The sequence below is a fragment of the Amphiprion ocellaris genome, chromosome 16, assembly GCF_022539595.1.
Source record: "Amphiprion ocellaris isolate individual 3 ecotype Okinawa chromosome 16, ASM2253959v1, whole genome shotgun sequence".
In the NCBI taxonomy this organism is placed as follows: Eukaryota; Metazoa; Chordata; class Actinopteri; family Pomacentridae; genus Amphiprion; species Amphiprion ocellaris.
The window spans coordinates 4,383,350-4,396,512 of record NC_072781.1 but is presented as its reverse complement, the minus strand read 5'-3'; the positions used below and the strand labels follow the sequence as shown (position 1 = coordinate 4,396,512).

The following is a 13,163-nucleotide window of genomic DNA, read 5'->3' as shown; positions in this document are numbered from 1 at the left end:
CCTCCCTCCATCCATCCATTCCTCCCTCTATACCCTCCATCTTTGTTCTGCGTACCAGCAGGCTCCCTAGTTGTTGAAGGGAACCACAGGTAAATAAAAAGATAGGAGCGGGGAGGGAGGTGGGTGTGAGGGTGGGGGGGGGGGATCCAGATGGTGCAACAGATGTGCTAGCAGCAGCAGCTCTGCTGTGCAGACAGACAGGGAGCTCTGAGCTGGGGCTCTCTGCTCTGCTCCCATCACCTTCCCTCTGCTCTGCCCCGCTATTCTCCTCTTAACGCTTCCGCTTTTTTTTCTCGTCTTTTCTTTTGAGGTCACTTCAGATCGGTCTCGTTCAGCTGATGGTAAGTTGTGTTCCTGTCCATGTTGTGATGCTGGGTATGATGGGGGCACAGCGAGAAGGAAAGAACATCCTTCAACAGGGAAGACGCAGGTTCAAGACCCCGTTCCAGCAAAGATGCGTCCTGCTGAAGTGTCCTTGAGGAAGAGACTAAAACCCTCCCTGCTCAGTGGCTGTGAATCTGTAGCTGACCCTGGTCAACTCTGCTGTTTGACTCCACGCAGTTCTGGATATTCTGACTCTAATTGCTCCGTGGTATTTAGTTCTGCTGTGTTTCCGCCCCGCTCACACCAGCCTCTCCTCTGTGTAAGAACTAACAGGCTTGAGTACTGCAGGGGCCTACAGGAAACTCAGAGAACACACTGCTGTGTAGCCATGTAGAGATGTTCTTCACTGTGTGTCTTTGTGTGGCTCTCTACTAAAAACCTTTAAACGCAGCCTTTTGGGAAGACGGACTCCCAACGCCCACCTGCATCTCTGAAGCTGATATCAGTTGATGTAAATTTAGTATTTACTGATGCAGTTCATTAGTTACTAACTTCGTTTCTTCTCCTCTGAAGTCTATAGCAGAAGGACAAATGTTATAATTAAATAATAGGGATAAGACAGCATGCTGCTTATAGTAATTAAAGGATAATTCTATTATTTTAAAATCTGGGCTTTATTTTCCATATTTTTGGGTGTAAATGATTAATAGGGACAAAAATGTTTGGAACTGGTCCAATATTGGGAACACTAAAACTGGCAACTCCCAAATGTCTGCAATGTAATTCCACAGGGCGTTTCTTCATATTACTGGTTTACTACAGGATTGTTTTTAGCATTATTGTGCTGAGCCTTCATGTGTGCTGATTACAGGTCCATAAAATAAGGTTAGCTGATAGCATTACCTCCTCTCTGTCTGCAGCAGGTCTCTCGCATCTTGGAAGAACATTCTCCTTTCAGCAAAAGTAATTTTATGCAGATGTTGCAAAATGTTGGCTGCCAAGACGACGGCGTTTTCATCCATTTGTAGCACCACTACCCACAGCATCAGCGTGTCATTGATCCCCAAAGGTAGGCTGTAAAAGCTTCATGAAATCTGGCTCCTCACTTTGCTGTTTCAGTTCATTTATTGGCTTTAACTTTTAAATTCTTTTACAAATTTCATCATAACTCTTATCCAGGTTTCTTATTTGTGACTTGGTGATTTTCTTGACACCTCCAAACCTCAATGTATTTCAAGATAAAAGTAAAGGTTCACTAAAAATGAGCAAACACAAACCAATATTTGTTTTCTTTTCAATCTTTTACAGAACAATAAGCTTCACTTTCTGTGCTCCAACTCAGTAATGTTACTCTGCTCTTACCTGGATGACTCAGATTTCAGAGTGAGACTTCATATCCATGATGTCCTCAGACCCTTATAGTAATTTTCTTAGGCTTCCAGTGGTAAAAAACAACCAGTTTTGCATTTTACGTATAGAATTCTTGATCATTATTGGAGCAGTTCCAAACATTTTTGCCCCCAAATTGATTGACTTGAATAAAAATACCAGAATTATCATAAGTAAGCTGCAAATGTGTACTTAATAGTTTAAAAACAACAAAACTAGAGGGGAAAACTTGGCTGCTTAAAGAAAGATGGCATAAAGTTCCCCGACAACTGACTGATGAGGACGCATCGGTGTGAATGCATCTGCAGAGTCCCTGGTTTGAATCCTGAACAGCCCGGACCTTCACTGCATCCAATTTCCTCATCTTTCTGTTCGAGATTTATCTCTAATCTTGGTCTCACTTCACTGTCTGTGTAATAAAGGTGAAAATATACCAAAAAATGTTCATAAAGACTGTATGAAGATGTTCCATTTAGTGACAACTGTCACACAGATCAGTGGCGTCTCCCAGAATGTGATGCAGCCCCATCCAGTGGTGATCAGTGTGAGGTTTGGAGTCTAAATCATCCGTGGTTCTGTTCTGTGCAGCGAGCAGAAAGGAAAGCTTTGATATCAGCTATATAGGATTTTTATTTGATTCAGTCAGAGTGATGGGAATAACACGCAGTAGGTTTTGTCACAAGTCGACGGTATTTCCTGCCACCGCTGTGGATTGAAGCACTGACCTCTCTGCTGGTGTCGAGCCTCAGTTTGCTGCAGCGTCACAGTCAGCTCTCGTTCTCTTTCCCGCGCTGAAAGTGTCACGGATGCCATTTCCTCCTCGTGAGCCCGCTGTGTGTTCTCTCTGTCCTGTCTGAGGAAAGAAACGGACACATTCAACCAACATTCAAAGCTTTTTTTTAGTCAGTGGCAGAAATAAACTAAACTGATCTCCTGACAGTGCCATCAGCTGATCATTAATACAGCCATTCAGTGAGATTATGACTTTGAAAACATTTTCTGTTATTAAAACATAACACTTGCTTACTGCTACAACCCTGCAACACTAGAAGAAAGTCAAGCAGCATTAATGTTTTTGTAATTGGGAAGTTTTCATTGTTTAATACTAAATAAAGGAGTGAAATAAACTTTATATTTGCATGTTTAGTTTGAACACAACACATCAAAGAAATGTGAAATGAGAAGCAGAGAAAAGAGGGCAGTAGAGGAAGCCAAATCAAAGAAATACTCAAAACTGACTCTCTAGCAATTTCAGATCACAGCAACGACCTGCTCACCTCGCCAAAACTAAAAATAAAACTGAGCTGCACGGCTGCTCGACTCTTATCTCTTTGAACAAAACAAGCGTTGCTGCTGCTGTTATTTCATAATATTGATGTCTGCACAGCATCCATATGTAGAGCATCACACATGTAAGAAAACTATTTAAAACCCCACCCAGTATTTAAAGCACTTATCGCTGCACTGGACGGCGTCTTACTCATCCTCGGCTCATAGTGGAGCATGAAAAAGGTTTCATGCATTAAAAGCACAATCAGATAGTTATCATGTAAATCTGAGGAAAAATGTGATGTCTTTTATTTAACCACAGCAAACAATACTGACCTGTTCTGCACTATACTGCTGTAAACGACTTAGACTTTCATAAATGCATGAATATACGAGTTAATCAGCCACAAAACACACTTAGAAACAAATATGAGCAGCTGTTAAAGAAGTAAATTTCATAATCCCTCTCAATAAAAACAAAGAGATATGTCGGGTCGCATTCATTAATGTTCACATTTCACAGGAGCATAAAAATCAAAGGTGAGCCTGCAGTGTGATCGGGGAAAGCTACGAGGCAAATACCAGCTACCTGAGTAGAATAAATCAGTCAGTACATCTTCCTGCTTCATTCCAGCTGACTGTTTCTGGAACAAGGTGAGGAAAAGAGGGGTTTTTTTGATGTGAAGGAAATCAGCGATGTGGAAAAAAGAGCGACTGGTAGCTGAGCACAGAGGTGAGAGAGGAAGCAGGAGGAGAGCGCTCGCTGTACGACGACTGGATGAAAGAGAGGACGGAAAGGACAATGACAGAAAAGACTCGGGGGGTCGGAGGGTAAATGTGTCAGGCCACTGTCAGCTTTAAGACCCCTGAGTGATACTGCAGCTGTCTGCTAATGCACACACACTCCTATGAACCGCTCCTTTACATACGTGATGAGAAGAAAAGCTGCATTTACTGACGGATTTAAAGTCAAGGACGTCCAAATATTAAAAATTAGAAATCTGCCGTGTGGTGTTACTTTCCTTGTACAACTTGTACTAATAGAATTCAGTTGTACATATGCTGCATGCAGAAAGTCTACATATGTACATATACGGCTTCACAGTACACAGTCCTGAGCTCGACAGCAACACAGACATATTTAGCAGCGATGAAATCACTTTAATCTACACTTGAATGTGTGTCAATAGCAGAATTGGACAGGTAAGATGCAAACTAAGGTGGTTTCTGGCTTTGAACGAATGCTGCATTTTGTTCCTGTTTGAATCGAAACTTTCTAACTCAGCTAAGTCCAAATCGAACAACAGAGAAACAGACAAAGAAGGAGAGAAAAGAAAAACTACAAAGAGAGGAGGAGAAAAAAAAACAACGAACAAATAAACAGAACTCTTCCTGAAGTCCAAAGGCGCTAATGAAGAGAGAATTCTCCAGTTTAAGTGAAAACTTTTCTCCCCTACAGCGCTTGGCCTGCATCTCTAAAGTGACCGCGTCTGTCTGTTCCTTCGTGTGTGTGTGTGTTCTCCTGCTGTCCTGCTGTCTGGGGTGTGAAAGCGGGTGGCGGGTGTGCAGGGGACACAAGGAGACTGTGTGTGTCTGTACGCCTATGAGTGTGTGCGCGAGTGAATGAACCCCTGCTGGGCTTGAACAGCAGCCTGAGCCACCAAAGCGCACACCAGGGCTCAGCGGGAGATGGCGGGCAGGCGTTGCCAGCCATTTGGTCCTGCAAGAGGTTCCAGGGGGCCGTGTGTATTTGTGTATGTCTATGTGTGTGTGCGTGTGTGTGTGTGTGCGATTGGGATGGGGGGGGGTTGAGGTGGGTTGGTGGGCGGGTGGGGGGGCGGCTCACACCAGACCTGTTTACCCACCAATTAGCATCAGACAGACCGCCAGAAAGTTCCAGCAGTCAGCAATAGAGTGGTGGCGGCGAGGAAGAGGAGGGTGATAAAAAACTGAGGATGGAAAAGCAAAAAGACAGAGAGCTACACATTTGGCATCTGTTTGGTCTTACTGATCTACTGAACCAACGTTTACAAGTACAACCGAACAAAGTACACGGAACAGAACAAACAGACTCCGTGGTCTTCAGTTCTGGACGGGAGTGCGAAAAATCCCGGAGAGGCGTGCTGATTTTAAGTTTCGGTTAGATAAGTTGGGTCTGAGTGAAGGTGCTCCGAAGCATCAGCCATAGAAAAAGTTTCATCTGGGAGGCGATCAGAGTATTCCTCAATATGCGGCTGAAATAGGTTCAGTATCTTCATCGGTGTGGCAGTTCTAGCAGGCATCTGAAAACGCCAGTAAATTTGCAGTTTGTAAGATGATATATAAGATGATCTCATCGGATATTTAATGTAAAGGAATATGACATTTTGTAACTCAATCGCCACTCACCCAGCTGGTTGTGTTTGTTTCTTTCTGTGCACTTTGTTGCCTGTTATCCCCTTTAAATGCAGAGAAAATTGAGGGCAGGCAGAAATGAAACAGTATTTTAGTAGCGTTTTTTTCCTGCAGTCTAAAGTTAAAGGAATTTGATAAAGGCCCTGTGTTTTGTTCTGTCTTTATTGATTTTTGTTGCCTCGGTATAATTCATGTGTCGTGCACATTTAACTTTGATTCCACAGGACGTTTATCTTATTCCACAGGAAGGCTATTTTTGCTCAGCTCAAAGCCGTTCCCAACAACCAAGCGTAGGCTGCTATGGTTTAAGTTGAAAGAGTCTGGAATATGTTGCACGTGTTGCCTGCCAATAAATAAACAGTTGTCAATTCATGATACTTTCTCATCATTTCAATGCTCAACATACATAGTTAAATAAATAAATAGTGCTGCACGACAAATACAAGGCTTCAAATAGACGTAGTGAAGGGTATCAGTCCAGAGTGCTTCCAAACCTCAGAGCAGCCGTAGGTCTGAGTGTTCATATCTCTGTGACGAAGGCCTGAGAGTCTCATCGAAGATCAAACTGAAGATGACAAGAGAAACTTCTGTGGTTCTTTCCCCTACGCCATTTTGTACCCCCAATCAAATGCAACATGTTTATTTGCTTGTAAATGCTGTCACAAAATGGCTGCTGATGAACACTATTAAACTAAAGCGAAAAAAAACAGAAAGCAAAGGAGAGATGTCAGTGGAGAGCCAAGCCCTGGAGCAAGTGTTCAGGGCGGCGGCGAGAGCAGAGGCTGAATATGTGGGGCTGGAGCTGCATAATTCTCCTTGGGCCATAATCTGCCTTCCAGTTAATTGGTGAATGGGCTCTGGGACGCTGCCTGTGGCAGGAACTCTTGTTTGGGCATAGGAGGCAATAGACTGAATGTTCAGTTAGCAGATAGCTGGGCCTGTTTGTATATGCCTGGCCTGCTGCACCGTAGGACAGCTTGATAAGTATGGCGGAAGCTGCATGGGCCAGGGGCCTAAGGTAGGCTGGAATGGCTCTGGGGCTGCGGCCAGGTACAGTGGCTGCTGGGTAAGTGGGAGGTGGCAGAGGCGGTGGCTGGCTGGCTAGCTGGCTGGAGTGGTGAGGAAGAAGAGGGAGCCCAGTCCACACTGCCTGCTTAAGTGGGCACTATTCAAGCTGTTGCCCATTAGATGTGGGGTGCCAGGGCCTGACCAAGCGCGGAGTTTGCAGCACCCCATGGTGCAGCCGGCATCCCACGCCAGAACCACCAAATGCCGCGGTTTATCAGAGAACGAGCACAAATTGGAGTCAGACGGTGGACTTGGAGGAATTGGAGACATTCGCCAACGCCAGACACCACTGACCGCTGTTTAGACTAAAGTAAAAACAGACTTACATACAGACACACACAAACTAAAGTCATACATGTATGAATAAACAAGCAAATACCACGAAAATACACAAAGGTGATATAAAAATATATGTCTTTGCAATTTCAAATAACTTCTAAACAGTGACATGACTGATGAAGCACAACCGCAAACTTAAACTTTCTGAAATCATCGTAAGGTAAAGTGGTAAATATTAACATACAATATATTAATAATCTAAATAAAGGCAAATGGGAAACTAAAGAGAGCAATTCCTCAAATCAATGCATATTCATATTTATGCGCTGCGATGTTGCTGTTACAAAATAACAGGTGTGAAATTAACATACAGGTGAACAGACTGTGAACTAAGCCTATAGCACAAACACACAGAAACACAGGCTTTGTTTGCAACAAAGAAGACTGACTGTTGCAGATATTGATGATTTCTGCAAAGACAGAGAAAAAGAATCAAGATGAGGACAAATGATACTATTTCTATCGCTGAGGACCATCTGTAGTAAAAGCAAAACTCTGGGCAGTGCTTCATAAATCCAGTCTTACATATTTAGATAATACTAAACATTACATACAGTGGAAAAGAAGTGTTTTATTTGTAACACTTTCCAAGAATTACATATTTATATATTACCTGTCATGTCTCACATTGTGTAAGATGTCATCACAGCATCAACAACACAATTATTGATATCGGATTTAGATTTTTGGAAGATAGCAAAAATGGAGATGAAATTCATACATTTAACTCCATACCTATATTTTAAAAATAAAACGAACTGATAGAGTACTATAAAATTACAACTATTTGCTCTTCAACCGCTCAAAATGCTGACACTTGCGATGATTCATTCTTGTGGAGGAATTCCAGCGGATCCACTGCTATTTATGATAGACTGCATCAATCAGACCGCATTAATATTCAACAGTTTGACATGCAGGACTACAAAGATGATTTCTGCTTGTGTGTGTGTGTGTGTGTGTGTGTGTGTGTGTGTGTGTGTGTGTGTGTGTGTGTGTGTGTGTAGAGGCCTGGTGTAGGCCTATCTAACCGATACTGCCAACAATGGATGAGTGCACCGCGGAAAAAATAAAGTGACATATTGAACATTTGCTGTGCTGCGTATCAGTGACACCGCGCACAATAAACATCTGAACTGTTTTGTGTAGCAGACCGCACACGGCGCCGCACGATTTTCTGTCACACGCACCTCAATGTGTTTTAGCACATTTTTATTAAACCTCGGGGTGATGCGAGTCAATCACTCTGCTCCCACATTTTTCTTCACGACACCCCTCCTCCCCTTCATCTCGCTGCTCTACTTTATGAAACAAACACAGAGGCGGCCTGATGCGCCGTGGCTGCTTGTTTATCATCTACCTATCCATCCGTCTATCCATCCATCCACAGCATCTCTGCTCCGATCCTCTTTTTTTTTCTCCTGCTCTTTCCATCTCTCCCTCCTCCCTCCTCGTTTCCCTCCCACCCTTTTTTCCTGTAACTAAACTGGCTGTGTCTCTCTCCATCTGCTGGTTCTTCCTTCAGCGGCCCTGCACCTGTTCACACCTCCTCTCCTGTTGGCCACCTCTTCTCTCTTCTCCCCTCTCTCTCCCCCCCTTTATCTCTCTCTCTCTCTCTCTCTTTCTCTCTCTCCCTCCCTCCACTCTCTCTCTGCTCAGTGCGATGCTGCCAGGCCCGTTCCTGGCTCAGTTAGCCTCTCTGTCATTCAATCCATCTGTCGGCAAGTCAACTTTGTTTACAGCGGGCGGCCCAAGCCTCTTTTCTTCTTCAAGGAGCACCAAAGCCCCCCCGCCGCCACCAAGGTCAGCGGATAGCCAATCGTGCCCGAAAAAAACTGAAAACTGCTACTGATAAAAGTGGCAAAAAAATTAAACATACCCCCCCTCACCAACACACACATTTAAAGTATTATGAACAATAACTCTGCAACTTAAAAGCTGTATACGCATAGGAATAAATGTATACAAATACACACTGACGGCTAAAAATATACATGACCCTCATAGAAACAAACATTTGTTGTCACGGCACACATTCCCTCGGATGGAAAAAAAAAACAGCTCTAGATTTAAGCAATTAGCCGCTGACTGGCCTCTGTCATCATCTCTCTGCTCACAAAACAGAGCAAGAGAAGTTTAAAAATCTTAATTGGCACAGATGACTGATGGTCTTAACACAAGAAGAGCGGACTGGCAGCGCAGGCATCTGTGATTTTTAAAAATAAACACACAGCATACGTACAATATGCTCTCACACTGACCCAATCCAGAAACCCAGGACTCGACGCCGGTGTCAAATCTGTGCCCTACAGAAATAGTTATGACTAGCATATGTGGCGGTGCTGGAGGTCAGATCTATTTCAGCTGAGAAGGTAAATGATTGCTGAAAATTAATTTTTTCCATCAGGTTTCTCCTCATTAGACATTTTATAAAGTGTAGGGGTAATACATATATTGGTGTTTTACAATAAATGGAAAAATTAACCACATAACTGACATAACAGAGAAAGTTTCAGATGAGCTAAAAGAGAGAGGAGTGAGAGTGAATGTGCTGAAAGTTCAAACCACACAAGGTGTTCTCCCCTGGTGTGAGCACAGTCCACCTGCGTTGGAATTCACTTCACACCTGAGACGTACCTGATGTCGTTTCAAACGCACCTCCCCCCTCCCACAAGGCTCGGGGGCAACTGGCAGGAAGAAACACGCACCGTCTCTCCAAACCCACCCATGAAAACCTCAGCAAACTCCTCATTTAATTTCTTATCTCCTCACCTCCTTTCTCACACGCCTTCTGCTAACTCTTCTCTCGCTCCCCTGGGCCATTCTTTTTTAATCAGCTGTGTCTTTACCAATATCGCCTGATTAACAGACTCAGGGTTCACAGAGCGCATTATACGCTTCTATAGAGATCAATTTGAGCATTTTTCATTATATGCATGAACGTTTAAAAAAGGCTGTAGGTAGTAGCTCTAATTAAACAACAGATCTTTTGAAGTATGTTCCTCTCTTAAAAATGAAAATGCATTTTTAATATTAAAAAATCAACCCATGTGGTGTTATTTTAGGACTTCTTATGTTAATTATTGTTGCAAAAAATGATTAATTCTCATTATTTTAATGCATTTTTTGAGGATACATGCATCTGCAAAACTTAAAACTCACCTTTTTACCCTGTGTGCTTTTATTTTGACTCATTCCTATTCCTTAAACTGTTATTACACCTATTATTTTAGATTTTATTTTGAATTAAACTCATGCAAATTTCACCTCTCTCCCCATCCATTACTTGGAGCTGCATTTAAAAGATGGACTGTGCTACATAAATAATGTTTGCTTTTTGATTTACATCAAAAAATGGTAATCATTTGTTTTCTTTTAGGGTTCTCTCAGATGCCACACCACTTTAAACTCTTTGAATAATTTATTCTAGGAACCAATGGGAAAGTCTTATATCAACTGTGAATGGAGGAGTCTGAAGGAACTCCCTCCTGTCTTCTCCCACCATACAATGCCATCTTAACTCTCACTTTCTTCCCTTACTGCCCTTCTCCATCTTCCAGATTGCCTCCACTCAGCTGGTACCTTGCTCCAGCCTTATCCTCCTCCCTTATGTCTCCTGCTCCTCTTTGTGATCATCTCCCAGTACAATCTGCTGATGGGGGCACTGGCCTACCACCTACTGCCTGGCACTGCTGTGCCCACAAAGGGCAACAGAGAGAAAGTGATGGATTGAATGTAAAAAGGGAAAGGGAAAAAAACTGGAACAAAGAGCAGCTATATGAAGGATAAAAAAATGAAGAGGATGAAAAGATAAAAAAGGACAGATCAATCAGGTAAAAGAGAGCGACAGAGGTAAAAGAGAGAAAACGAGCGGAAAGGAAGAGCAGAGAGTGGTTCTGTCATGTTGGATGAAAGCTGTGCCTACTGGGCAGTGGGCACTGTGTCGAGCCACTGATGCTGCCACCCTCACAGCAGGAGTGTGTGAAGGCACAAAGTTGACCAGATGACACACACACATGCACACACAGAGACACACATCTACACCAATTTATGTATCTTAAGATCCACGCACACTGAGTTTAAAGCACAATAACATAAAACGCATGCCACTAAAACTCCTGGTGAACTCCTTATTTAGGAAAAACCTCAGATCCACACAGTTTGAGAGTATGTGTACTACTTTCTGTAAGTAAATATACCAGGACAGGAGATGAATATAGAATGCGGTGAGGAGTGGATGGTGGATGGATGACAGAGGGCTGGTGCTCTCCCTTTCCTTCTCTGTCCTCCAGCAGTAGTGAGTGTATGTAGGCCAGTGTCCCAGGGCACACTTGGCTGGGGTGACAACAGTTGTAGCCGACAGATTTGCCTCCATCTTGCCTGAGGTCTCGCAGTCAGCGATCTGTCTATTCTATCCATGTTCAGCCCTGCAGGATGGATAGATTACAGCTCTGTTTAATAATCTTCGTACTTACACTAAAGTGTGATTCTCCTCTGCTGAATTCAGAGCATTGAAATGTCAGCTGTTACCAAGCAAGTAAGTTCACGCAGTTCTTGAGCTCGAGTGAGAGAGGAAAGCTCCCACGGGCACATGGTAGTATTTATCCTCTGACAGAAAGAGGGATGATAGATGGATACAAGAAACTGTAGATTGATATGCACTTGTCTCCTAGCAGCCACCTAACTACACTGCTTGGTTGTGACAAAAAGACTAAAAAGGAAAAATGAGGAAGAAAGCCGTCTGTTCACTGCGTTTGTCATACTTTAACCGTGTTTCCCAGATGAAAACGTCCATCCCTGCACTAGTCTGGAAATGGATTTAAACCTATATGCGTTTCATAATCCAGTCTGGGGATGGACTATTTGGGGAAAATATCAGATATTGCTTTTGTGGTTTGATTTGTGTCAAAGTCAAGCTTCAGTTCAATATTCAGTGTGATAGATTTAAACATGTGATGAAGCATTATAACATTAGGTACTATGAAAAGAGTGACTGTCACACAAGGAGGACTACATGAATTTGTAAAACCAGTGACACGAACGTGTAAACTATGGGTCAGACGCACTGCAAAGTGTGGCCAATAAATGTCTGTCAAAGCACAGATTGCAGCCTGAACCATGTTTTATGTACAGATCAATAGCTAACACAAACATTGCCTGACAGCTTAAATCTGTTCAACTTGGATAAAACTGAATTACAGCATTAGTCTAACCATTGAATAGCCACACCACTGTATATGCTAAATTGCACTTGACTACATAGTTTCAAATTGCAATATTGATTGAAATAGATGAACTGTTCAGCCCTCATCCAGTTCTATACGATCAATGCAGACTATATGTCTTGGAAACAAACTGAAATTAGAGTTTGGAAAGTAAAAAAGCCCTGAGGTTGCCTACAATGCTTAGGGTCAAAGGGTCAAATGTAGACCTGGCCGTCATACGTCTTATGCTTGGTAACTTCAGCATTAGCAGACAAGCTAAAATACAGAGAGACAGAATTCAGAAGCACAAGGACGGAAACACGGAAACAGCGAGAAAGTGCACCTATGTAGGTCAAAGGCTGTCATTGGCTGTATTTTGGGTGATTTTCTCAAGCATACAGACACTGACCTCCTTCATAAATGTCAATATGTATTAAGCCAAGAGACATGTTCCTGCACAAGAGGCTGCATTTTTAAAGGTTTAGTGCTGGTATACAGTTTAAATATACATATTAGTTGGTGTCCAGCTTGACAAAAACACACAATATGCTTTAGATAATGTCACATAAACAAAATTGCCATAGATGAACTTAAAGATGCGAAAAGATGCAGCGGAGAGTGAGACAGTGTGGCAGAAAGACAAAAGGAGCTTGAGAGTCAAAGAAACTGAGAGAAAGATAAAAAAAACAAGTAGGTCTCAACAGATTGAGTGAGAGAGACAGCGAGAGTGCAACAGAGAGGTGAGGAGGCAGGATGGCAGAGAGGGCACTCCGACAGCGAGGAGAGAAGAACGCGGCAAGGTCTCGTCACCGGGCCAACGGGCCCACCACTGTCAACATCATGGCACTCCGTGGTACACACACACACACACACACACACGCACACACACAACCACACACACACACACACACACTGCTGGCCGACGGCCCTCCCAGCTGCCCTATCCGTAACTGTCTGATTAGTTGTGCTAAGCAGCCCCTCCCCTGCCAACCATGGTGCCATCTGCTACCCAACAACATGGCCGCCGACCAGACAAGCACACACAAACACGTGCAAACACACAAAAACACACAGCGAGCCTCATACCTGGCACTGCCCCGCTGCTGTCACACAGAGACACACACATCAAACTTCACAGACACAGGTGTAGCCCAAAGGTATCAACACATAACATTC

General features: G+C 43.3%; 1 protein-coding gene across 6 annotated transcripts in view; it reads right to left on the bottom strand.

Annotated features, from left to right (window-relative positions):
- sdccag8 (SHH signaling and ciliogenesis regulator sdccag8) overlaps positions 1-13,163 on the bottom strand; it is a 129,887-nt gene that overhangs the window by 102,615 nt on the left and 14,109 nt on the right. For 5 of the 6 annotated variants that reach the window (XM_055018367.1, XM_023289205.3, XM_055018368.1 and 2 more), the window contains one exon: positions 2,439-2,566. In XM_055018367.1, coding sequence (XP_054874342.1) covers positions 2,439-2,566 — 128 coding nt within the window. Of the gene's footprint in view, positions 1-1,430; positions 2,294-2,438; positions 2,567-13,163 lie in introns of those variants that run through there. The other variant, XM_035956777.2, reaches the window with a different exon arrangement.